A 26,987-nucleotide genomic window follows, 5' to 3' on the forward strand; every position below is an offset into this window, starting at 1 on the left:
CTTTGTTGACCTTAAATTTTTTTTTTTGGTTTGTTTTCACTGTATCATTTACTCCTTGCTTCTTCTGGAAGGATAAAAGAAAGCAAGTTTTTGGAAGGACATGGTAATTATTTTCAAGTATTCTAAAGGCTACCATGTTAAAGAGTAATTAGACTTGATTTTTTGAGATATCATGAAGCATTTTTACTTTTAAGGAAGAAATTATATAGAAACATTTTTCATCTTAATTGATAAAACTTAATTTGAACTGTTTCAAAATGGAACATATTGCCATCTGAATTATATAGTGAAGTATATAGTGAAATCTATATTTTCTGTCATTAGAAGTGATGGACAGCCTTTCCTGAATGGTTTTTGAGGCTACTTAAGACATGATTCATAAATAAGGTTGTGGATTAGGTAAAATAACTTCTAAGTCTATTTACAAGTCTGTTATTCTTTATTACTATTGTTATGTGGTTTTAGAATTTTTTACATTGTGTTTTGTTTTAAATATCTCTAAAATGATGTTTATATGACCTGGGAACTAAAAGTATCCATCAGCCTTAAGCAAACAAATATTGAACAATATATATCACAACCTTGTCTGAAACAAATGAAGAGAGTAATTTTTTTAGGAGAAAAGGCTATAATTCTGATGTTGCTACCTCTCTTATTTGCTTTTTTTCTTTTTTCCCCTGGATTAGGAAATCTACATCTGATGGGATATGATGACATTTTTGTCATTTGGATGCTTAAATTTTCTAGAAAAGAGGCACATATTACTGTAATTTCCCTGGCCTTTGTTACTATTGTACTGTAACCTTTTACAGTGTAGATTAGCTTCTTCTTCAATAATTACATGTGTGGAGAAGGGCTTTATTTCAGGATTAATCATTTTAGAAGAAGATGTGGAAAAAGTGTTGGTTTTAGAGTCAGGGTTTGAATTTTGACTATTTGTACTGTTTGCAGGCCCTTGGGCAAGTGACTTTACCTCCATGGGCCTTGGTTTCTTCATCTGTAAAATGAAGGATGTGTAGTAGGTTACCTTAAAAGTCCCTTTTAGCTTTAAATCTTATTCTATGAGGTAGTTGTAAATATCAATATGATGAATGGCATGTTAAAGCGTTTATATGAATGTATTTAGATACATATTATTTTTCTATGCTGTATAGATTCTAATAATTTATTGTAATGTTATTATAGGATACAATGGCAAAACGCAATACGGTTATTGGAACTCCATTTTGGATGGCTCCTGAAGTAATACAAGAAATTGGTTATAACTGTGTGGCAGACATCTGGTCCCTTGGTATCACATCTATAGAAATGGCTGAAGGAAAGCCACCTTATGCTGATATACATCCAATGAGGGTATGATAATTACATATTTAGTAAAATGTTGGTGTTATAGTATTGTAATGTCTCTATAAATACATTTTTAAAAAGGTATAAATTACTCAATTAGAAATCTTTTGAAAAAATAGAGAATACTTTAATATTCTTTTTATGAACTATTAGTAATATATTTCCCTGGCTATGTTTCTTCCCCTCTCAGCTCCCAATTTGGAGAACAGTCAAGGTTAATAGTTTAATGACTTCCTTCTTGTAGCTGTCCTTTAACAAGCCATGGGAACTGAAATACTTATTCCCTTTACTTTTAAACATCAAGCAAGAAGGGCTTATCAAAGAATGACAGAGATAGAGTTAAATCTTAGGACTTTAAAAGATTAGCAAGCCCAATTTATATTTTTTAATGTATGAAGAAATTAAGATTGTAATATACTGAGCATGAAATAGCTACTTAGTGAAAGTTTGGCACCTAAAAACCTAGTTCTCCTGACCTTTCAGTCTAGTATTCTTTCCACTGTGCCATGTTGCATTTCATTCCTTTATAGATGAATATAAGGATGGAAAAATTAGAGAGTCACAAGCATTCACTTTTGTAGCTCCAACTTCTTTCAGTATGCTTCCTATTTTAGTCTCCTCTGGCCTCTTAGTTCTGAAAGGGCGTTATCATAACTGTCAGTGAATAGAGGATAAAACAATGCTGTATGTTTTAAGATTTATTTCAGGCTGTAGTATTTTGCCAAGCCTTTTGTGGAGATTTTAGAGCCAAACTTTGGGAATGCAGCACTTTCCACTACCTTTTTTAACCCTGAAAATTGAAAGGAAATTCTTACTGTAAATATACTTTATCTTGTGCTTTGCAAAACTTTTTTTCTTGCTCTATGTCTCCCATAGATATGTGTACACAGTTATTTACTTTGCTATAAGATTTTGGGAAAGTCTCTTAACTTTTTCTGGCCTCATTTCTTCACTCAATTCAGGAGTTACCTTTTACTTATGAACACCAGATTACAATTCCTTGCTTTAAAGTTTTTGAACAACATGTACTTCTTTTTTTTTTTTTACATATAGTAATAATTTATTCTAAAATGTTCATTTAGTTTCTGTTGAGACATAACCCATGTCCCATGAATAAAAGAGCAGCCATCTCACCTCAAATACCAGAATATACAACAAGTTACAGCATAGCAAAAATTAATTCTATCTACTTTCAGATAAAATCTAATTCAGGTAAAATAATTTCATTCAAGGTTTTATTGTTACATAGATTTCCTTTTTTTTTTTTGAGCACAAACTAGTGTAAATTTTTTACACCATCGCTATCTAACAACATGTACTTCTTGTGGAAGAATTTTTAGGAAATCTAGATTCTTGTTAATTAAACCCTCTAATATATATAAATTTGGGTGACTGTTCTTTAGTCAGAGAGGGGGAGACCAGAGAGTAAAGGAGGAGGAGGTGAGATTCTCAAAGATAGGTAGAAGTTTATTATGAGTGGGTCCAGTTCCCCAGTGTTCTAAGAGATACTTCCAAAGAAAGGTGACAATTTAAAGTGAGAAGAGGAGAAATTATGTAAGATATTAAAAAAACATTCTTAAGAGTTTCTTTTTCATCCCTGCAAATAATAAAATTTATTTCATATAATAATTAAGCTTATTTCTATGGCTACTGCTTATCAAGAAAATAAGAATCACTTTCTTTAATCCATAGTAAAATTGTGTAATCTGTTTTCTGAGATTAATTGTTGTTTGTATATCTTGTATTTTTAAGTATGATGAGTGTTACTAAAATATAAAGCATAAGTGCTGAAATATTTTTCATGTATCTGGATATCTTAATTTTTATTAAATGAGGATATTTATCCTTGTGAGCTTGTTGCCCTCTAGTGGCTCTAGTTGCATTAAAAAAACTACCAAAAGAGTAAATAGGAAAAAAGAAAGTCTATATTGTCAGTGGGCAGTGGGGGTTGCAAGGGTGGCATTAGTTAAGAGGGTTATAGTAGACAGGATGGATTGGAAAGAAACCATGTGGATTCATAAAACAGATTGTAAGAATAGAGAAGGACAGAATTGTAGAAAAATAGATATGACAAGGACTGACTAATCAAGAAATAATTTTATGTGATGTTAAATTTCTGTTGTAAGTTAGATTTCATTGACTATAGCCAAGAAAACAATATAATGCGAATGTTTCCAACCTCATAATATATGGCTTGGTTCATCATTTTATTAGGAAATTCATTTCTATAAATTTTCTAGGACTAATTAAGAAGCTTCCTCCACCTCTTCCCCCAACCATATAAGACTTAAGGGGGATTGGGGGGGGGGGGAAGAACCTTCAGAAAATAGAGTATTTATGTGTGACATAACGATGGAAGGTAGAGATTGTATCCTCTCTCTACCTACTTCCCAATTCAATTGTACTTGAGGTCTTTCCTGTTTGGCAATCACTGTAAGATATTTTTAGAAACTTAGAATTGGAAACAACTTTAGAAGCTATCTAGTCCAACTGGGGGTTGGGGGAAAGAGACGGGAGTGAAGAGGAGCCTAAACCTGTGATTTCATTAGTGTAGGAAATTCCCTGTTATTACTTGTATGGAAACTCCATTCATCAATGTAGATTGTCACTCTCTATAATTTAATAGTCTTTGGGAATTGCCTGGGGCAGTAGAAACTTAGCTATTTGTCCAGGATCATTTAGCCAGTATGTATTAAAGGTGAAACTTGCATTCAGGTCATCCTGACTCTAAGACCACCTTTTTGTCTGCTGTGCTGTAATACTTAAGGTCCAACAAATATCTTAATTAAAAACCTTCTAGAAGTGGACATTTAGTCTCTACTTGACAATTTAAAAATCTTCAAGGTAACATATTCTGCTTTTGAGTAGTTCTAATTGTTAGAAAATTGTTTCTTCCAAGCAGAAATTTGCTTCTTTGCAGCCTTCATCCATTGCTTTTAGTTCTGCCTTTTGAGACCAAACTGAAGTCTTCAGTTCAACATAAATGTAAGGGCACTCTGCTAGATGTTGGAGATAAAAAAGTAATAACAAAGTAGTTTTTGTCCTCCAGGACAGAGTATTTTTTTGGGGAAGGGTAGTGCAATATGTACTCAGATAAATAAATACAAGGCCATTTGAAGGAGAGAGAGCATTAATGATAGAATATCTAGCCATACCTATCAAACTACCAAGAAAAATTTTTACGGAATTAGAAAAAATTATAACAAAGTTCATTGGGAAGAACAGAAGATCAAGAATATCAAGGGAAAAGTGAAGGATAGGGGCCAACCAGTACTGGATTTTAAACTGTACTTTAAAGTAGTGGTCATCAAAACAATATGGTACTGGCTAAGAGACAGAAGAGAGGCTCTATAGAATAGACTTGATGCAAATGTCCTCAGAAAGGTAGTGTACAATAAATCCAAAGATCTCAGCTTTGGGGGAAAAATCCACTATTTAACAAAAACTGCTGGGAAAATTGGAAAACAGTTTGGGAGATATTAGGTTTAGATCAACATCTCACACCCTACACCAAGATAAATTCAGAATGGGTGAATGAAAGGAAACTATCATTAAATTAAGTGAACATATAATACTATACCTGTCAGGTCTATTGAAAAGGAAAGAATTCAAAACCAACCAAGAGATAGAGAATATTACAAAATGGAAAATGAATAATTTTGATTACATTAAATTAAAAAGTTTTTTTTTTTTTACAAACAAAACCAATGCAATCAAAATTAGAAGGGAAGCAACAAATTGGGGAAAAACCTTTATAACAAAAACCTCTGACAGAGGTTGAATATCTCAAATCTATAAGGAGCTAAATCAATTGTACAAAAAATCAAACCATTCCCCAATTAATAAGTGCGCAAAGGGCATGAATAGGCAGTTTTCAGATAAAGAAATAATCAATAAATACATGAAAAGGTGTTCTAAATCTCTCATAATTAGAGAAATGCAAATCAAAACAATGCTGAGGTATCACCTCACACCTAGCAGATTAGCCAGTATGACAGCAAAAGAAAGTAATAAATGTTGGAAGGAATATGGCAAAATTGGGACACTAATGCATTGCTGGTGTACTTGTGAATTGATCCAACCTTTCAGGAAGGCAATTTGGATTTATGTGCAAAGGGCTTTAAAAGACTGCCTGCTCTTACATCCCTTATATCCAGCCATACCACTGTTGGGTTTGGTCCCCAAAGAGATAATAGGGAAAATACTTTTACAAAAACATTTATAGCTACCGTCTTTGTAGTAGCAAAAAAAAAAAATGGAAAATGGGGGTGTGTATCCATCAATTGGGGAATAACTGAACAAATTATGGTATCTAATAGTGATGGAATACTATTGTGCTGAAAGGAATGATAAACTGGAGGAATTCCTGTGAACTGGAACGACCTCCAGGAACTGATGCAGAGTGAAAGAAGCAGAACCAGGAGAACATTGTACACAGAGATAGATACATTATGGCACAATTTAATGTAATGGACTTCTCTACTAGCAGCAATGAAATGATCCAGGACAATTCTGTGGGGCTTATGAGAAAGAATACTATCCACATTCAGAGAAAGAACTGTGGGAGTAGAAGCACAGATGAAAAACATATGATTGATCACATGGTTCGATAGGGATATGATTGGGAATATCAATTTTAAATGTTCACTCTATTGCAAATAGTAATACTATGGAAAAAGGTTTTGAACAAAAAAATTTTTTTAAAATGGAATATCTGGAAAGACTTTGATTAGTATGTGGTACCTAAACTCACCTGAAGCTAGGGGACTTCTAAGAGATGGAAGTGAGGAGAATGTATATTCCAGACCAGGGGAATAGCCTATGGAAAGGCAGGGTTGGGGGAGTGTTGTTAATCATCATCATCATCATCATCATCATCATCTACCAAACTTGAAGGTTTGCAAAGCCCTTTGTATATATTAATTATAGCTAGTATTTAAATGTGATTTTCAGTTTTGAAAAGTGCTTTATCCCATTGATTTTCACAGCAATGCTGTGAGATAAAGGCTCACATTACCTCCATTTTGCAGGAGATGAACTGACTTTTTGAGAGGTTAAGAGATTTACCTTAGGTTATACAACTAGGAAATGTCTGAGGTGGGATTTAAACTCAGGCCTTCCTGTCTCCCAAATCCAGGGCTTTTAGCCACTGCACCATTTCTGTGCTCTATCCGTTAGGCCAGGCTGCCTCATATGGTAGCTATCCTGACAAATGTGATCAATGAGTAAAAGATCAGTTTGACTAGAATGTAGAATAAGTGAAGGAAAGGTTAAAACAAAGATAGGTATGGAAATAAATCTGGAATGGTAGATTGTAGACCTTTAGATACTTGCCTGAGGAATTCCTATTTATTCTAGAAGTTTGGGGACACTAAAGATTTTTGAGCAGGGTACTAACAAGATCTGACTTATACCTTAATGGTATTAATTTGGTAGCTATGTGAAGGAAATATGGGAGATAAGAGAATAAGAACAGGGTGACTTATTAGGAGTTTTTTTGTAATAGTTCATATAAGAGGTAATGAAAGCCTCAACTAGGTGGAACTATGTGGTTGCTTTGGAGTGAATAGAAACTGTTTAAGTGGGGGATTTTTGTGAAGGGAGGATCAATCAGCTTTGGACACTGGTTAGGTGAGGTTGTAGTAGGGGAAACAAGAAGAGGTGGGGATAACCAAGAATGCAAATCTGTTAAATGAAAGGATGCTTATGCCTCCAAATAGTTAAGTTTGGAAGAAAAATGGGTTTGGGGGAGTAATGTGAAATGAAGCTGGAAATTGGAGGTTGGAGCCAGATTGTACCTCATTTTGGATATGAGTTTGAGAATAGAATAGTTTAAAAGATGGGAACATAGAAAACTATGTAGACAATATAACATTGTCAAAAAGTGGCTTTTGGAAAGATGGTCACTGGCCTTGACCCTAAGAGAGATCATCTTTTCCATTTTGGAATGAGTCTTGGCATAGAACTGACTTAGATGGGGATTGGATGGGTGAGAATCTTAAACACATTTTCCTCTCCTATAAGCATCTAGTCCCCCAATCTCTCTGTCTTGACCATCAGACATAACCAGGTATTCTTCATCCTGCCTGGTGCCATGTATGTGTTACCTCCTGTCCCACCTTTTCTTTCATATTTCCTTTAGGAATTGATAATCACATCAATATTATCATTGACACTCTAAAAGTTATGTTTCTTATTGTTGAGTAATTCTACTCAGAGTACCTGAACATTGTTATTGGTTGTCTCTCGAACCGAGGATGACGATTGTCTTTGTGCGTTTTTGTGCACAAAGACACCTGTGCATGAAGATTTAAGTGGAAAAGTTGATGCACAGAGACAGTCCCACTCTCTCGGCGTTGGAAGCCTGGGTCCATTGGCATGAAAAGTCGTTACACCTGGAGACTTCCTCAGCTGCATTGGATGGCCGTGTTGTCTTTTGTGCTCCATCACACCCTAAGCACTCCACAGTGCCTTGCTGCATCGCCATCTCAGCCGTTGAAACTTCTTGTTGGTTTCTTCCGCCTGTTCCGCTGAAGCAGTCTTCACATGCTGGGTGAGCAAAGCCCTAGTTCACCAGGGGTCGACATCGACCCGATGGCTACCCTCACAAGGTTTAGCCGGCATGTTGAAGCCATTGAACCATTATTTTAAGTCTGACTGCCTAAGAAGAAAACTCTTTACCCTGGCTACTATTCCTCATTCCTTCTTATGCATGTCAGCTCTATCCTATTATTCTATCACTATATCATATCTGTCCTTTCACTATTGTCTCATTAAGCCCTATTCTTCTCTTAACAAATTACCTTTGTATGGGACCTATGCCCTCCCTCTAGAAATTATTTTGTATATATTCTGTATTTAATTTTATATACCCATATTGTTTCTCCCAAATAGAATGTTACAGCCTTTGAGGTTGAGAACTATTTCATTTATGTCTTTATATCCCCATTACCTGGCACATAATAGATACTTAAAAAATCTATATTAAATTGAATTGAACTGGAGTCTGCCCCAATCTGTCTTCTCTAATGTGAATAATGGTATATTTTTGGTTTTGTTATTTTATCTTAAAGATATTTTGGAAGTACCAAGAATCTTTCAATGCATTTCAACAAACTTTTGACTATATACAATATATATTCAATATTACATAATTTTGTATTTAATTTTGTGTATAATTTCATACTTTTACCTTATATATTTTAACTAATTTCTGTATACACATTGTTTCTTCTGAAATAGAATGTTAAATCACTTTAGGCAGAGGATATTACTTTTTTCTTTTTCTTTTTACCCCTAATATTTAGCATGGCTATGTAATACATAATAAATAATCAGTAAATGCTTGTTGGATAAATTGCCTGAAGATGATAATTGAAACCAAGGGAATTGATAAGAACAGCCAAAGGAGAGAAGAGAAAAGGTCCCAGGACAGTTTTAGATAATGTTCTTTGTGACCAGGAGATGAAGGGTCCAACAAAGGAGGTTACTATGGGAGCCTAGAGATAAGATGGTCATTAGTATCAGAAGCTTTAGAGAGGAACATTGGGAAAAGGCTGGGGAAAAAAAGCCATTTAGTTTTAACTTTTGAGATCAATGGTAGCCTTGGAAAGAGTAATGTTGGTTGAAAGAAGTGGGAAGGAAGGCTTTAAAGAGTTTGAGAATTCAGTGGGAGTTGAAAAAATGGAGGCAATGAGTTTAAATAAGTCTTTCCAAGAGATTGACTTCTGTGAAAGGAAGAGGAGAGATAGAGGTTGATTACTTGAAGGAGGATCACTATGGCAGCCCTTTAATTACTTGAAATCAACCAACAGATTACAGTCAATAAGCATTTATTAAGCACCTACTTTGTGCTGTTAGTTGGGCAAAAAGAAAGACAAAAATCAGTTTCTTCTCTGAAGGAATTTCCATTCTAACAGAGGAGAAAAAATTCAAATAACTATGTATAAATGTAAGGTAATTTTAGAAGCGCCTCTGTTACACATTCTTCCCATCTTTAAAATAAACATCTTTAGTTCCTTTTATAAATCTTTGTATGACATTATCTTAGTCTCTTCCTTTTTCAAGTTTTCTTCCTCTGGATGTGCTCCAATTTGTTTTTCTTTTCCTAAAAAATAGGCGCCTTATTTCAGTAATAGTTTTGAACACTACATGCACAAGGACAGATCCCTGGGACAGTTTACTAGAAACTTCTTTCCAAGGTGACATCGATCTACTAATTATTACTCTATGGGGCTGGTCTTTAACAAATCCTGAATCCACATAACTGGTCTCATTTAGCGTATATTATTCTTACACACAAGGATGGCATGAAGTACTTTATCAGATACTTTGCCAAATGAATATTTGCCAGTAGTACAGCATTTCTATTGTTTTACCTGCCTATTAACTCTGTCAAAAAAGAAAATGAAATTATTCTGGGTCATGCCAATCCCAATAAAGGACTTCCCCAATTTTTCTCTATATACTTACCTATATCAAATTGATATGACAAATTAGTATAGAACAATGAAATTAGCTGGGATGAAATGAGAATGGCTAGTTGAGTCATATCAGAGGGTACCAGTCAAGCAACACCGATGTTTCTGAAAGGTTTACATGTGTTAGAAGCACTCCAGAATGTTGTTGAGGAAGACATCTTGTAAAATGTCTCCACTTCAGTAAAAAATTGCTCCTTGGTCATAGTACTTCGAGCCAAATTATACACGAGGATGAGCAAAACAAAAAATGAAAATTCATAGGTTTAATATTTAGGAAGGGCAGTTTATTCACAAGCATAGTATGGATACGGTCTCTTTATAATTGCATTGACCATTTTTCCTCTTCATTCTAATAAAATGATAGAGATTGTTTTTAGATGTAGAGTGATACAATAGATTTTTTAAATGTGTATTGTGTTATGTTCAGGTTAAATAAAATTAAATGACATTTTGTTATTTATCAAAACAAACAAACAAAAAAAAGAAAATGAAATTATTATGGCAAGACTAGCCATTATGACTTTTAGTGAATGCCACTTGCCTTTTAAATTGCTTATACATCATTCCTTTAATTATATGTTCTTGAACTTTTATAGGAATCAGCCAGAAAACATGTATTGAGTACTTACTATTTGCCATGTACTTTGCTAAGCAAAGTTAGTTTCCCTGGCTTAACGTTTTTTGAGTATACTCTTTTTCTCTTTTAAAAAAGTAGAGGCAGTTGCCCTTCTCTAGTCTGATAGCACCTCTTCTTTTCTCAATCATTTTGCATACTAAGGGCTCTGCAACCAACTTTGATATGCTTTTCCCCAGTACCTCAGTATGTAGTTTACTAAGTCATAGTATTTCGAATGGCAACCAAATGCTTTCTTCTGATTCATTCATTATGTAATTTTGTTAAATCATTTCCAGTTTATTCTTTTTAAAAGAACCAGAAACAAGTATAATAGTTGATTATTAGTTGTGCCTTTTCTCATTCAGTTCTTATTATTGTATTATCCACAATGAGTAGTAGTCTACCTTTAAAAAAAATTTACTGTTTTTTAAATTGCCAACACCTCTCTTTGCAACCCTCTTCCCCTCCCTTTTTAAAAAAATCATCGTTGGCCAGCCTCAGCTTGTTCTAAGCTTCAGTATGGTTAATTTTATAAGATCATGCCATTCTTTTGTATTTGTCCTTACTTACTTGCCTTATTTTGCTTTTATTTTCCATAATTGACTTTATAATTTAAGTTCATTTTTTGGGCAATTTCTTATGGAACCACAATCTGTCTACTGCTTTTTCTTTCTCGTTGGAATGACTTACATTTTTGTTTTCAGAATATTATCCTTAGAAACTTCCCTTTTAGACTTTAAAACCAAGCAAGACATAGAAATAATCACAAAATGTAAAATAAATAATTTTGACTACATCAAATTAAAATGCTTTTGCACAAACAAAACCAATGTAACTAAAATCAGAAGGGAAACAACAAACTGGGAAAAAATCTTCATAGAAACCTCTGACAAAGGTTTAATTACTCAAATTTATAAAGAGCTAAATCAACTGTACAAAAAATCAAGCCATTCTCCAATTGATAAATGGGCAAGGGACATGGATAGGCAGTTCTCAGATAAAGAAATCAAACTATTAATAAGCACATGAAGAAGTGTTCGAAATCTCTTATAATCAGAGAGATGCAAATAAAAACAACTCTGAGGTATCACCTCACACCTAGCAGATTGGCTAACATAACAGCAAAGGAAAGTAATGAATGCTGGAGAGGATGTGGCAAAGTTGGGACATTAATTCATTGCTGGTGGAGTTGTGAACTGATCCAACCATTCTGGAGGGCAATTTGGAACTATGCCCAAAGGGCGACAAAAGAATATCTACCCTTTGATCCAGCCATAGCACTGCTGGGTTTGTACCCCAAAGAGATAATGGACAAAAAGACTTGTACAAAAATATTCATAGCTGCGCTCTTTGTGGTGGCCAAAAACTGGAAAATGAGGGGATGCTCATCAATTGGGGAATGGCTGAGCAAATTGTGGTATATGTTGGTGATGGAATAGTATTGTGCTAAAAGGAATAATAAAGTGGAGGAATTCCATGGAGACTGGAACGACCTCCAGGAAGTGATGCAGAGCGAGAGGAGCAGAACCAGGAAAACATTATACACAGAGACTAATACACTGTGGTATAATCGAACGTAATGGACTTCTCCATTAGTGGTGGTGTAATGTCCCTGAACAATCTGCATTTCTGTATCTTTTAAAAATATTTCCTTATCTTCTCTTTTATGTATTTTAAAAATATTTCATTGACATTGTTTTTAATTCTCTTTCTTTGTTATTGTACCACTCACTGTCCACCAACTTTTCTTTATCACAGCTTACTCTGGCCAAATAGAAACTTTCCTTTTAAATAAATAAGTATAGCCAGGCAAAAGAAAATCAGTACATTCATATCTTCTCTGTCTATAGTCCATAAATCACTCTACCAAACATGCTTCATCATCAGTCTCTTGAAGTCATGATTGGCGGTTACATTGATGAGAGTTCTTGTCCTTTAAAGTTGTGTTATTTTTTTTTTTACATTATTGTAGTCATTAGGTAAATTCTCCTTGTTTCACTCTCTTCATGCTGCTTCAATTTTTACAAATATTCCCAGCTTTCTCTACATTTGTTCCTTTTGTCTTATGGTATAATAATATCCCATTACATTCATTATTATAACTTGTTTCGCCATTCTTCAATTTATGGGCATCTGTTTTGTTTCTAGTTCTTCATCATAGTAAAAAAAATGCTGGTATAGATATTTTTGTACTTATGAATCCATTTCCTCTATCTTTGATCTCATTGAGTATTGTGCCTTAAGAGTAGTATTGTTGGGCCAACCAGTTTAGTGACTTAAACATTACTTCCCAGAATTTTTGGAATTGTTCACACCATCTGCAAAAGTATATATAAGAGAATATATTTTCCCAGAACTTACCCCACTTATCAACAATTACCACCTTGTTTTTCTGTAATCTTCACAAAGTAGAAACTCATATGGCTTCATTTATAACAAAAATATCAAAACTGCTATAATTCAGTTTTCTTTGGTAGTATGACATCTTATTGGTTCCTAAAGAGGTATCTCACATGTAGAATACCACCAAATAAATTAATATTTAGAAACAGTCTTTATATACTCTATCCTCCCACTCTACAAACTTCTCTAAAGGAGGAGGCTGTACATTGTTATGGGTTGTTTTGTAATTTTCTTTGGTTATTTTATTTCTTTGTTTCTGTGGATGAAATCTGACTTTGGGTTTCTATCGACCCAGAATTCATCAAGTGACCTCTCTGATTTTCGAGACTGGTAGATACGTGTCTGTTGTTGGGACCATCACAACCACAGCTTTTTCCATACTAGAACTGCTAGGGGATGTGTCCTATTGGCAAAGTCTTTTCAGAACCCTGGGTTGCCTTTATATCATGATAAAGCATCAGAGTAGGATTTGGGGAAGGAAAAATTTATGTTTAAACCTAGTTATACAAGATGTTGATTTTGAAAAATGAGAAGAGCTTTTACATTTATCTCTATTTCAAACTTTTATGTTTGATGGAAAACCATGTATGCAATCTTATCATTGTAAATAATAGAAAATTTAAATAACATTAGAAGATAAGTGACAAGGAAGTAAAGGCATTTCGTGATTACCAAAATGAATGGTAACCAATAATATATGAGATAAGGGGGCAGCTGGGTAGCTCAGTGGATTGAGAACCAGGCCTAGAGACAGGAGATCCTAGGTTCAAATCTGGCCTTAGCCACTTCCCAGCTGTGTGACCCTGGGCAAGTCACTTGACCCCCATTGCCTAGCCCTTACCACTCTTCTGCCTTGGAGCCAATACACAGTATTGACTCCAAGATGGAAGGTAAGGGTTTTAAATAAAAATAATAATAAAATAATATATGAGATAAGTTTCATAGGGATGGTCTGTTTTAAAGCTTTACAATTGTTTTAAAATCTTTAAAATAAAAAATTTCTATAACAAAATACACCATCATTACCATATATTTAATTTTTAAAAAATTCATAGGAATTAATTCTGAAAAGAGTTCTTCTAGAAGTAGACTGTAAAGTTTTAGAAGTGCTTCATTACATTTCTTATAAATACACAACTAGCTAATATTTTAATATGAATGATAGTAAAGATACTTTATATTTGTGAAGGTCTGTATACAATTTCTAAAGTGCTTTTGTATGCCAGATCCTCCCACTATCTTGTCAGATTGGCAGGGCAAGTGACAATCTTTGAAACAATCTTTGTTTCATGAATGATCAAAATATGTTTGTGAGAGTACCTAGAAACTTTGTAGAAGAGAGCCTTGGTTTTAAGAGTTTTTCCAAGAAGCCCATAAATAGTAGCAGTTATTCCCTCCAAAGGGCTTTTGATGCAATGCTAGTATGAACCTCACAACTTCTGAGAAATCTGATGGATCTGTGATGGCATTTACAAGATAATTGGCTTACATCTTTTTTATTTCTTCTGTTTCTGTACTGTTTTCCAAATGATGATTCTGAAAAAGGCTTAGCTACTTTCAGAAGAAAATTTAAAAGGAAGAAGCCAATAAAAATATCTGATGTTATGAGTAGTTTGATATAAAGATTGAACTTTAAAGGCTACAAAAGCTAGAGTAGAATGAATTATTTAAAGGTATATAATAGGGAAACCATTTGTTTGGAGAAGGATGGCTTATGAGCTTCAGACAACATTCCTTTTTAATTTTTTTTCTACTTTTGATATGAGAAAAGCAAATATTTTAGTCAAAATGGATAGAGTGGAAAGTGGATAGTTTGTTGTTCATATATAGTTAATTTTAAACCTTTGCCTCATCTGTATCATTGGAGGGAATTTCAATGTTTGCATCTACTTTAGTGCCATAGTAGAAACCATGATAAAAAATATTAAAATTGTTCTCTCTCTAGGGCTGCTTTTGGCTTTCATAGATGTAGGTTTGCTCTGCACTTCATTACATTTTCTGTTTTTGACTGTCAGAATCCATAATTGTCCCTTGCTTGAATCTGTATCTAGTCATTGTACATGTGTACTTGACATCTCTGATGTAGTCCTTATTTTGATACTGGTAAATTGCATTATTTTTGGAAATTCTTTATCTTTTATACTTGCTTTTTCCAAAAACACACTCTTTTGTTCTCAATACTAAACCCTGGCAGTTCTTGGTTTCTTGATTGAAAAAAGTAAGTGGCAGAAGAGGAGCAATGGGTGGTCAGCTACTAATGCTTATTTTTCCCTTATAAAATAAATGGTGAAAGTTGGGGATCATGATTTTCGGTGGGATTCAATGAAATGGACTAAAAAGTTAAAAGTAATTCAGTGCTAATAGTGTATGGTGTTTAGATAATGAATATAATTATTACTTACAACATCTATTATTGCTTACAGCCCTGTCTTCTAGTTAGCATAATGTTTACTTAAATTGAGGCATATAATTTCTTCTGTATTGCCCCCAGAATCTATTCTCTAATTTAGTGGTCAAGAATCCTTAGTTTTGACCTCTGAGTAGTAGCTTCAGACTATTTGCTAGTGGATATCAGACATATTTTAAGATTACTGTTGTCGAGATTTATTTCTTTAAAACAAATACAAGGATTAACTATTGATTATAGTATTTTTTTTATTACCCATTGCTTCAAAATTAGAACTCTAAAAACAGTATGTAATTAATTTCAGGATAACATTATTTTGTAGATAGCACCTGTAATTTCAAGTATTATAACATTAAAAGATTTAAATTTTTTTTGAGAAAGATACTACCTTTGCACTTTAAAAGTTAATGTGAAGCATAAATATTAAAAGAAATGAAAATAGACAAGACAAAATCCCCCATCCCCCTGTGAAAAGTAGTTTAATTTGTGCAGCTGTTCTGAAAGACCATATTGATTAGAGATTAATTACATTTGATTGTGTTGACTTAGTTTTCTATATAATTTTTTTCCAACATCAGTGGAATCATCTTCATTACATCTGGGATCATTTAAATAGTATAATTATATATAGTTGTACTAGGTAATTAAAGGTAAGGGATAAATGATCAGAAATGACTTTATAAGCATTGCAGTAACTGCTTATAAACCAAAGGTCACAGTTTTAATTTGAAGGCTTGTGAATCTTTTTAATTCTTGTAATCAAATGAATGATATCAAAGGAAAAAGTAATTTAACATAACAATTCTGGATTACATTGAACATATGTTCTTGTTACTATGTTGCATTATGGTCTTTAAGGACTTGTATGTAGTTAGTAAATTTTTGTACATTTGATACCTACAGTTTTTCTTAATTTTTATTAGTGAGTTGTTACAGTGGTTAACAAGAAATACACAGATTTAAGTTGCAATCGTTTTCCCAGCGTTATATGATCTAACTTCACAAGGTTCTTGGACATATGTAGATGCTTTTCTATTTTGTTTTAGTTATGACATACAATTGATATAGGCAAGCATGAAAGCTTGGGCAAATTTTCATTGCTTTTTCTGGATCTTGCTCAGGTTCTGTGGTATTTATGTAAAGCACAATTTTGTTACTTGGGAATGCATGTTGAAATTATCATGTGCACTGTTTTGCTGTAGGCCGGTTGGCACTGCCACAAAGGTAATAGGCTGCCAGTAGGCCATTTCCTTGTCGGCTGCATTTACAATTTAATAGAAATATTACATGACTTTTTAAACAAGTGTTTTGGCAGGGAGGAAATGGCAGATTCCATACAAACAAGCATAGCTTCCTGTCCTTCACCGCACTCCAGCTACTCTCAGGATTGTGCTTAGTTTCAGTTTCAGGAGGTTAAGAGGGTGAAATGGGAAAGGCAGGTTGAAACATGAATGGCATCAAAATTTCTTATACAATGCTTAGAAGTTCTTAACCACTAATTTTTAGTCCTATGTAGCTGTAGTGAATGACATTTCACCTACTTCTGTAGTGGATAGACTTGATTTGATACAACTAATACATCCATTTGGTAATGTTTGCCTCTCCTTGACTGAAAATGTCCATACCCACCAGGTAAATTCAAGAAGACTTATGGTATTGTTTTATAAAGGAATATGATATTCAGAGTTATCATACCTTTTTGTGTTTCCTTCCATTTGATGAAGACAATTTACTTGTACAAAAACATTTTTCCTTAGAGAGAACTGTTCACTCTTTTTTTTTAGCCAAGATATAGTGCCTCCAAAATGAACCACATTCAGGTTGAAGAATTCATGGAAAGGAAATTTGGTAAGTTTTTTATTAGTAACATAAAGCATTCAAGACATCTATTACATTGTTATGGTCAAACTGCTTGAGACAAAGGTTATGACATACTAAATTTGAACTACCACTCAACTCACTTTGGGGTATTTATCCAACCTTCTTTGAAATAAGTTTTTATTTAAATAATCTCATGTGGTCCTAAAACTTTCTTAGTTGTTCCTCTTCAATCTTTTCTAAACTTGGGAATATTAAGTATCAGCTATAGAAAAATATGGGCCTATCATTAAATGGACTTTTTACCCTGTATTTTGTCTAGGTTATATTCACCAGTATGTGTCCAAACTTACTCTTTACCAAGGAAATAAAATATTTTATAGTTAGACTTTACTTCTTTTCCCCTTATTATCTCTGGCATCTTAACTCACTTACCTGGAATCTATACTGAGTTGTACTCCTGTGATGTGGCAGAGACTGGCATGGGGTGTGCTCTTGCAGCTAACACAGCAATGACTTTTGTTATTTTCCATGTTGTAGTTTGTTGGTAATGGACATATGGACATCATATGCTCCACAAAGTACTGTATGAAGCCAATTTGAACTGTTTCCATTTGCCTCAAGTCCAATCATGATATTTATTTTTCCATGGCACTTACCCAGATTATCCATACCTCCTGCTCTACTTTTGTCACTGCCACCATCATCTGAACTTCTTCTGATTGCCCTTTCTTTTTCACAGTATCTTGGTAATTGCTTTCCCTCTTAGTTATATATAAAAATATAAATTACATATGTAAATTAATATTTATAAAGTGCCATGAGTTCTTTAGATAGCAAGTACTCATAAACAGTATATTTATATACTGTTTGTATGTAAGGCAAGTTATTGAGAATTCATGTGGAAATTATTTTTGTCAATGTTAGAAAAGTGACAGTGTAGTTTGGGACTTAATTACCTGTGGGAGGTAATTTTTTAGTATGATTGGTTAAAGTTTTCTTTAGAAACCAAAAAAGCAAGGCTAAAATTAGTTTCTTTTTTCATTTTATTTTACTTCTTATGTATAATATTCCTTATGGTATATATGTGGTATATATACCATATATTTTCTCTCTATATATATGATATAGGAACAATTTCATGTTTATCTTACAGGACTATATGCTATCGTTTGCATGTAGCATGAAGTACTATGTATAGCATATATATCTAACAGATTTTTCTATATTCTAAGTTTATCAATTCTCTCTCTGGATATTGATTGCATTTTAATTATGAGTCTTTTGGAACTGTGGATCATTGAATTAAGCATAATAGCTGAATCATTCAAAGTTGTTCTTCCTACGATAATTGCTATTACTGTGTACAATATACTTTTGGTTCTGCTCACTTCACTTTGCATCAGTTCATGTGTGTGTGTGTGTGTGTGTGTGTGTGTGTATGTGTGTGTATATATATATATATATATATATATATGTCTTTCCAGGTTTTCCTGAAACCATTCCCTTCATTATTTCTTATAGCAAAATAGCATCCCATCCCAATCATATATTATAACTTTTTTGGTCATTCTCTCAATAATGGACATCCTATTTATGTCCAGTTCTTTGCCTCCACAAAAATAGCTGTTATAAACATTTTTGTACATGTGGGTCCTTTATCTTTTTAATTGATCTCTATGGGATATGAACTTAGAGGTCTTGCTACGTTGAAGAGGAATCACAGTTTTATAGATCCTTGGTGGTGGTGGTGGTTGTTGAGTTGTTATAGTTCTACTGTTCATGACCCCATTTGGAGTTTTCTTGGCAAAGATACTGTAGTTTGCCATTTCCTTCCTCCACTCTTTTTAAAAATTAGGAAACTGAGGTAAATAGGGTTAAGAGACTTGATGAGGGACACACAACTAATAAGTGTCTAAGGCCAGATTTGAACTCAGAAAGATGTCTTCCTAACTCTAGGTCCAGAACTCTATCCACTGTGCCACCTAGCTACCTTTTTGTGAGTCATTCAAAATTGCTCTACAGAATGGTTGGACCAATTCACTACTCTACCAACAGTGTACTATTGTACTTTTATTTCTACCTTCCTTCCAGCATTTGCCATTTTCCTTTTCTATCATGTTAGCCAATTTTGATAGGTATGAGGTGATACCTCAGAGTTGTTTTATTGTACATTCATCTAATTATCATTGAGTTAAAGCATTCTTTCTTACAGACTATTGATGGCTTTTATTTCTTCTTGTGAAAACTGCCTGTTCATATCCTTTGACTGTTTATCAATTGGAGGATGACTTTTATTTTTTACTCATTTCTCTATATTTTAGAGAAATGACACCTTTTAATTTCCTCCCCAGTTTCTTACTTTCCCTCTAATTTTGTCTATATTGGTTTTGTTTGTGCAAAAGCCTTATAATGTCATCAAAATTATTCATTTTACCTGCCATGATTTTTTCTCTCTCTTGTTTGGTCATAAACTCTTCCTTTATACTAGCAATTTTTTTTGAATAATGAGTTCTTGTCCTAAAATCTTGCATTTATAAAATTCTAGAATACAATGGTCATTTACTTCTGTGTATTATGTACCTATTATATTACACTGGTCCACTTCTTTTTTTCTTTAGCCATTACCAGATTGTTTTGGTGATTAGCATTCCATGGTTTAATTTTAAATCTGGTACTCTTTGACCATCTTCCTTCACTTTTTCCCCCACTGATTCCCTTGACATTCTTGACCTTTTATTCTTCCTGATGAATTTATTGTTTTTTTTTCTCTAGCTTTCTAAAATAATTTTTGGTAGTTTAATTGGTATCATGTTGAATAAGTAAATTAATTTCCTTAATTTTGTTCAGGTTTTCTGATAGTCTTTGTGTTTTAGTGATTCCCAAACTCAACACTCCTTCCCCTTGGAATCTCTGGAAGTATAGTTGTTAAATTACATTTTTGTTTTGGTTTTCCTTTTGGGTTTTTCTTAATCTTTAATATTTTTTTCATTTCATTCATTATCTTCTTATATTTACTCAGAACTCTAGCTTCAGTACTTGATATAAAATTTTTGTCCTAAGGTTAGGTTCCATTCTGTACACTGATGGACTAGTTAGATCTTACTTGGGCCTTATCTTGACTTCCTGGATTCTTGACAAGGTTTTGTTTTCTTTCTATACTGTGTCTCAGCAGAGAACTAGAAAGCTTCAGATGCCTGTCATCAGAATTTTGCTGTTGCCTCTCTCCATTTGGGGTGCTGCTGTGGTCTTATGTTAGTTACTTTTTAGAACTTCCTTGGATGCTTTTGTGGTCTTTCTATTTTTATCCCTATTTCTTCCTCCACGAACTTTCTTGATTGGAAGACTGCTGCAGTCTGGTTCACCTGAGCTTATTTTGGTTTTTCCAACAGGACCTCTTTTCTAGGGTTGAGGCTTCAAGCTATCATTTGCACTGGCCTTGGCTAGATGAAAGAATTTCCTAATGTGTTTCTTTGGATTTCTTGATAATTTTTTTAACTTGGTGGCCTCTTTCAATCATTGCAGGAACATGCAAGAGTGATAAATTCACTTAGATCCTTTCATGCTGTATGAAGTCTTAACTGGATAAGAAGGGAGTATATCAAAATAGTCATTAAAATATTAAACCTTAATTTAAAAGGCTTTAGATTAAGTCATTTAAATTAATCAAACCTTAATTAAAACCTACTACTTTACAGTTTAATAATACTAGGTCTCAAATTGTATTGTTGGTTGTCTCTTGAACCGAGGATGACAATTGTCTTTGTGCGTTTTTGTGCACAGACACCTGTGCATGAAGATTTAAGTGGAAAAGTTGATGCACAGAGACAGTCCCACTCTCTCGGCGTTAGAAGCCTGGGTCCATTGGCACGAAAAGTCGTTACACCTGGAGACTTCCTCAGCTGCATTGGATGGCCATGTTGTCTTTTGTGCTCCATCATGCCCTAAGCACTCCACAGTGCCTTGCTGCATCGCCATCTCAGCCGTTGAAACTTCTTGTTGGTTTCTTCCGCCTGTTCCGTCGAAGCAGTCTTTCACATTGTATTGCAAAGTAGTAATCATCAAAATAATCTAGTCCTGGCTAAGAAAGAGAATAGTGAACCATTGGAATGCAATACACAGAATTAAATGACCATAGTAATCTACTATTTGATAAATGCAAAGACTCATGCTTTGGGGATTAAAAACTGATGCTATCACAAGCAAACTAGGGAAGCATGAAATATCATGAAATAAGGGGAGAATTTATCACCAAATGAGAGAGAGGGAGCATATTACAAGAAGTAAAAAGGATAATTTTGATTGTCAAATTAAAAAGGTTTTTCACAAACAAAACCAATGCAACTAAGATTAGAAGGAAAGCAGAAAATGGGGGGAAAGTTTTATAGTAAGTTTCTGTGATGAAGGCCTCATTTCTCAAATATGTAGAGAACTGTCAAATCTACAAGAATATAAATTAATCCTCAATTGATAAATAAAAGGATGGGAACAGTTTTCAGATAAAGAAATAAAATGCTATCTATATTCAGCTGAAATAATGCATTATTCAGAAGGATTTATAATGAAAAATGTTATCTGACTCCAGAGAAAGAACTGATGGCGTCTGAATGCAGATTGAGGTGTATTTTTTAAAACTTTCTTTTTCTTTTTTAAATCTGTTTTCTTTCACATCATGGCAAATATAGAAATATGCATGATTGTACATGTATACTCCATATCAAATTACTTGCCTTCTCAAGGAGGGATAAGGAAAGGGAAGGAGAGAATTTGGAACTTAAAAAAAACAAATATTAAAAATTGTTTTTACAAGCAATTGGCAGAAATAAAATATAAAAATTAAAAAATAAAACAAGACAAAAACCTTCCACTTAAAGCTCAAATTCTTTTAGCAGGAGTGCTAGAGAATTGATTAGCTATTGTCCTAGCCATGTCTTTGCTTTTTTTTTTTTTTAAACAGCTGAGGTTAGTCACCTCAACATGTTGAAATATGCTTATTGAATATGAATCTTTTGTTACTTTTTAGCCTCTTGTTATTTCTGACAACTTGGTAATCTGGAAATGTCTGAAAACAATAGCTGTGCAAAGAATCATTAATGAACATGGATTAAAGAGATAATCTTTTCCTACCACAAAGTAAATAGTGGACCTAAAAGGCAGTACAATATGTGTCTTTGTCTTTTAAGGAAGATAAGTCTTTGTCAAGAATTTGAACCTGCCTTAGAACACTGGATTGTGATTCAGGATAAGGTTCAAATTCCTTTTTTTTTTTAATCAGTAATTATCTGTATGACTTTAATAAGTCACTTAGTATTTTTGGATCATCATTTCTTCACCAGCAAAATGAGAAGTTTGGATTATATAAACTTTAAGATCTCTTTTTCCAAAAATTTTTTATTTTTCCTCTGGTTATATAGAATTTCAGAGGGGACTCAAGTTTCTCCTGTTAAGAAGGGGCTGTACCCCTAAATTATAAACCTTGTTGTATTTATAATTACAATGAAATCTCATTAATTTACATATTACCAATTTGGGAAATATTAGCACCATAGCCAGCTTGGGCTGAAGTTAGCTTTTGCTCATGCTATCATGAAGGATTTGTGAAACATGAATAGTGCAAACAAAATTAATTATATGGAAATGGTTTACTTGTTATAGCTAATTTATATATTTGTTAAATAGATTCAATTTGAAAATATTTAATTAGCTTTTTGTCAAATGATGCTTTCTCTAATATGGGAAGGGGAGGGAGAGAATTACCTGAGTATTTTAATGTTACAAATAAATTTAAATTAAAAAAAAAAAGAAACTGGTAAAAAGGAAAAAAATTTTGATTAGCAGTTGCTAAATTGCTATTATCTCTCCTCTTCTGTCCTCTTCTGTCCCCTTTCTTCCCTCCCTTCCTTTCCTTCTGCTCCCTTCCCCTTCCTGATTGCTTCCCTTATGACTCCCACATCCTAGTTGGAAAAAAAGGAAATAGAAAAACAAAGCATTGCAATGAATTTGTAAAATCAAACCCCCAAAATCCCCATAATGTATGTATCATTATCAACCTTGAGGCCATCATTTCTTTGTAAGGAGGTGGGTAGAGTGCTTCATAATCAGTATTCTAGAATCTTAGCAGTTAATTGCGCTGAACAAAGTTAATAACTTTTAAAAATAGTTTTTAATAGTCATTGTTATTGTATAAATTGCCCCTAGGTTTTTGCTCTCAACTCAGTATCAATTCATACAAATCTCTCCAAGTTTGTCATTAGTGAAACTCTCCTTTTTGTTTTTCATATTATGCAATAATATTCCATTATATTCAACATTAGCCATCCCCCAACTGATGGACATGCCTTTTGTTTCCAATTCTTTGTTGTAATAAAAAAGACCTACTATAAAAGCATCCTTATGTGCATGAGTCCCTTCCCCTTCTTTTCCTTGTTCTTGGAGTATATGCATATTAGTGGCATTGCTAAATTAAAGGGTATAAATAATTTAGTGATTAAAAAAACAAACCTTACCTTATGCCTTATAATCAATGCTTAGCATTGGTTCCACAGCAGAGGAGTGGTAAGGACTGGGCAATTGAGATTATGTGACTTACCCAGTGTTTACACAGCTAGGATGTATTTAATTTCAGATTTGAATCTAGGGCCTTTCAAACCACTAAGCCACCTAGCTGCCCCTAATTTAGTGATTTGGGGGGGACATAGTATCAAATTACATTCCAGAATGGTTGGACTAATCCAATCACAGCTCCACCAACAGTGCATTAAGTTGCCTTTTTTATCTGCTGTTTCTTAAATACTTGCTTTCTTTTTGGCCATCTCTCCCTATGAAATATGTGTAAGGTGGCTCCTTGTAGTTATTTTCATTTCTCTTTTGTTAAATTTTTAGTTAGCTGGTAAATTTTTCTATATAGTTATTGATACTTTGTTTTTTTCCCCTTTGATAACTGCCCATTCATATTCTTTGACCATTTATCTATTGGGGAATGGCTCTTACTTTTATATATTGAATCAGCCTCTTATATAATTTGTTTAAAGATTTACCACATTTTTCATTAGACTGTCCCTCCCTTTTTACTTCATTGTTTTAATTGGTGAGAAAAAATTTAAAATTTTATATAGTCAAAAATTGTCCATTTTTTGTTCTGTCATCTTCTCCATTCCTTTTGATTACAGACTCTCTATAAAGGGTATTTCCTTCCTTACTTGCTTCCCAAATGTCTATGATATGACCATTTACATTTTAGTTATGTATCCATTATTTATGTTCCTATCTCGATATATTCCATGAAATGATGGTCTAAATTTAATTTTAGCCATATTGCTTTCCTGTTTTACCACATTTTTTGATTTTAGGATTTATCAAACACTGTATTGTTTTGCTCATTTGTTTCTGTATAGTGTGTATCCATTCTGTTCCACTAATTAATTTTTCTTTTTGTAAGTGGTCTCAAATGTTTTTTGATGATCATTAATTTTTAAGAATAATGTGAGATCCTGTACTATTATGTTTCCTTAATTTTTTATGATCTCCCTTAAGATTCTTGACCTATTGTTTATCTAATTTATTTTAAAACATATTTCTAGCTCTACAAAATGAGAATACTTTTATAATCAAGTTATAATAACTAGTGAATATTTGAAATTATGAATAGTTTCTTTTCATATCAGTAAGCTTCATTCATTATCTAGCTAAAAATGAATGTTAGGTCCTATTCAAGTTTTAAATTTTTGATATATATTGCTATCTTAGCTTTAAATTACTTTAACTTTAGTTTCAAATATATACTTTCTTCTGACCCCACTTTCTAGCCCCAATTACCAATAATATGTGAGAAACTAAAAGTATCATTATTTGATGTAAAATAAAGCTCTCTTTCCATATGCACAATCATCAGTTAAGATATCCAAATATAAAAATAATTTTGGGGGGAAACATTCCTTTTATTTTCTATTATGTAATACAAAGGTAGATTTTAACACCGTTTTTTAAAAACTAAAGACTTCTAAAAACATGTGTTCATTGTCACATTTTTGCTCTTCAAATAGATTGCTAAAAATGTAACTTGCCCAAAATTTGTATAAGAAGATTTTGGATTTTAGTCTTGTATGTTATAATGTGAAATTTATAAGTGGAAAAATGTCATTGTACTGAAGTACTTCTGTAATACTTTCTACTGTATAAAAAATATAGTTGTACATGAAAGATTTTTTGTAGTGGTAGAAACATGTTGAACTTAGACTCAGGAGATCTTGCTCTGCATTTATTTGTCTTGTGACCCAAAGATCAGTGATCTCATTCTTCTGAGATTTGGTTTTTTTAATCTCTAAAATGGGATAATATTTTTCACTATCTGCCTTATAGAATTGTTGGAGAGAAAGCATTTTTCAAACCTTAAAAGTCTTTTGACACAATACATTTGGATAACTATATCACTTTCAATAATTCTAATCTGCTTCCTAACCAAAAAAGTCATTAAAAATGATAAATGCATACATAAAAGTAACTTATTTGTTTGTAGCTAGGAACACAATAGGAGGAAAGAGTTACTACTTAATGTTAATGCAATTTCCATTTTTCTTAAACTGGCTAGTTATCATCCATATAACTATGAGGAGAAATATTGTATTAGTTTTTTAAAAAGGATTTCTGGTAAAATTTTAAACTAACGTAGTATTTATTCTCTGTAAAAATTTTAAATGTTATTTGGTACAAAAGTTTTCTACACATGTAGTTGCTTAGTTCTCTTTTTGAGGAAATGATGGAATTTTTCTGAGGCTTTATATTGTAATTTACATACTTTAGCTATAAGTTTGTATCAGCAAGCAGCCTAAGCAGCCGAAAGATTGTATCAAAAGTTGAATAATTAGCCATATCAGAAAACATACAATTAATAATGAACAGATTGTTAGATACTTCCTTCTAGCAGTACAATCATTTAAAAAAGAAAACATTCCAAATGTTTTTTCACTTAAAATGCATTTCACCTCCCAAAATACACAAATGTGGTTTTTTTAACCTTGAGCACTGATCTATGCATTTGCAAGTAGAGGACTTCTCTGGCTGACTGTATGCTACTTAGTTATTTAGAGAAGTAGAATTGCCTTTAGAGAAGTGAGATGATACATAGTTGTGCTATTTGTGTTCATAACTACTCATTTATAAAAGCTTCAAAAAAGTTGCTTAGAAGGCCTTCTTGTTTAATAATATAAAATTAATATAGAACGTTTTCCAGTGGGAATGGTAGTGTTTTAAAAGTTGTTACAACTAATGAGACAAATGCATAGTAAATATTTCTAAAATGAAAATCCATACAATAGGCCTTTGTAAAATGACAGCATTAATAATAGAAGCAAAAATAGAAAAAAGGTGTTTTGCCTGCTGGTTCACAGTTGTAATCCTTGGGGATCTATTTATGACTCTTTTCTTAATGATGAAATTTATGTTTGTGATAATTGGATCTTCTTTCTCATTTTTATCTTCTTTCAAAATGAATATATTAGAAATGCCATATACCCAAACACTTAAATAGTTTTTATGCAAAGTATGTTTAGGAGGATCTGTGAGATAAAGATATATGTAAATGAGTAAATCAGTTGCCTCTATTTATTGAACTCTTCTTGTGTGTGCTAGGTGCTTGTAGGAAGTAAGAGCAAAGTGTTAGTATTCTTCTGGGGTTTACAGTCTTATTGAGGGTTAAGGTTTCAGCACACATGACTTTACAAATTAAATACAAAGTATATTATTTCAAATTCTTTATATAAATTGGGAGATGATATAGAGTCAGATGTAGTTGTCAGTTAAATTTCTTGCGGGGGAAAATCAGTTTATGGTCTTTGGCAGATTTTATGACAGTGGTGTGAAATTAACTGTAGCATGACTTGAAAATCTATACTGTTCTTACTTAATATGTTCATAAACT

General features: G+C 33.0%; 1 protein-coding gene across 7 annotated transcripts in view; it reads left to right on the forward strand.

The window, feature by feature from the left end:
* Nucleotides 1-26,987, forward strand: part of STK3 (serine/threonine kinase 3) — a 540,259-nt gene that overhangs the window by 198,849 nt on the left and 314,423 nt on the right. For all 7 annotated transcript variants that reach the window (XR_008917553.1, XM_056823277.1, XM_056823275.1 and 4 more), the window contains one exon: nucleotides 1,186-1,353. Coding sequence is in view for 6 of the 7 variants with exons in the window: in XM_056823277.1 (XP_056679255.1) it covers nucleotides 1,186-1,353 (168 nt within the window). In the remaining variant the exon portion in view is untranslated. The remainder of the gene's footprint in view (nucleotides 1-1,185; nucleotides 1,354-26,987) is intronic.

The sequence above is a fragment of the Monodelphis domestica genome, chromosome 3 (assembly GCF_027887165.1).
Source record: "Monodelphis domestica isolate mMonDom1 chromosome 3, mMonDom1.pri, whole genome shotgun sequence".
In the NCBI taxonomy this organism is placed as follows: Eukaryota; Metazoa; Chordata; class Mammalia; order Didelphimorphia; family Didelphidae; genus Monodelphis; species Monodelphis domestica.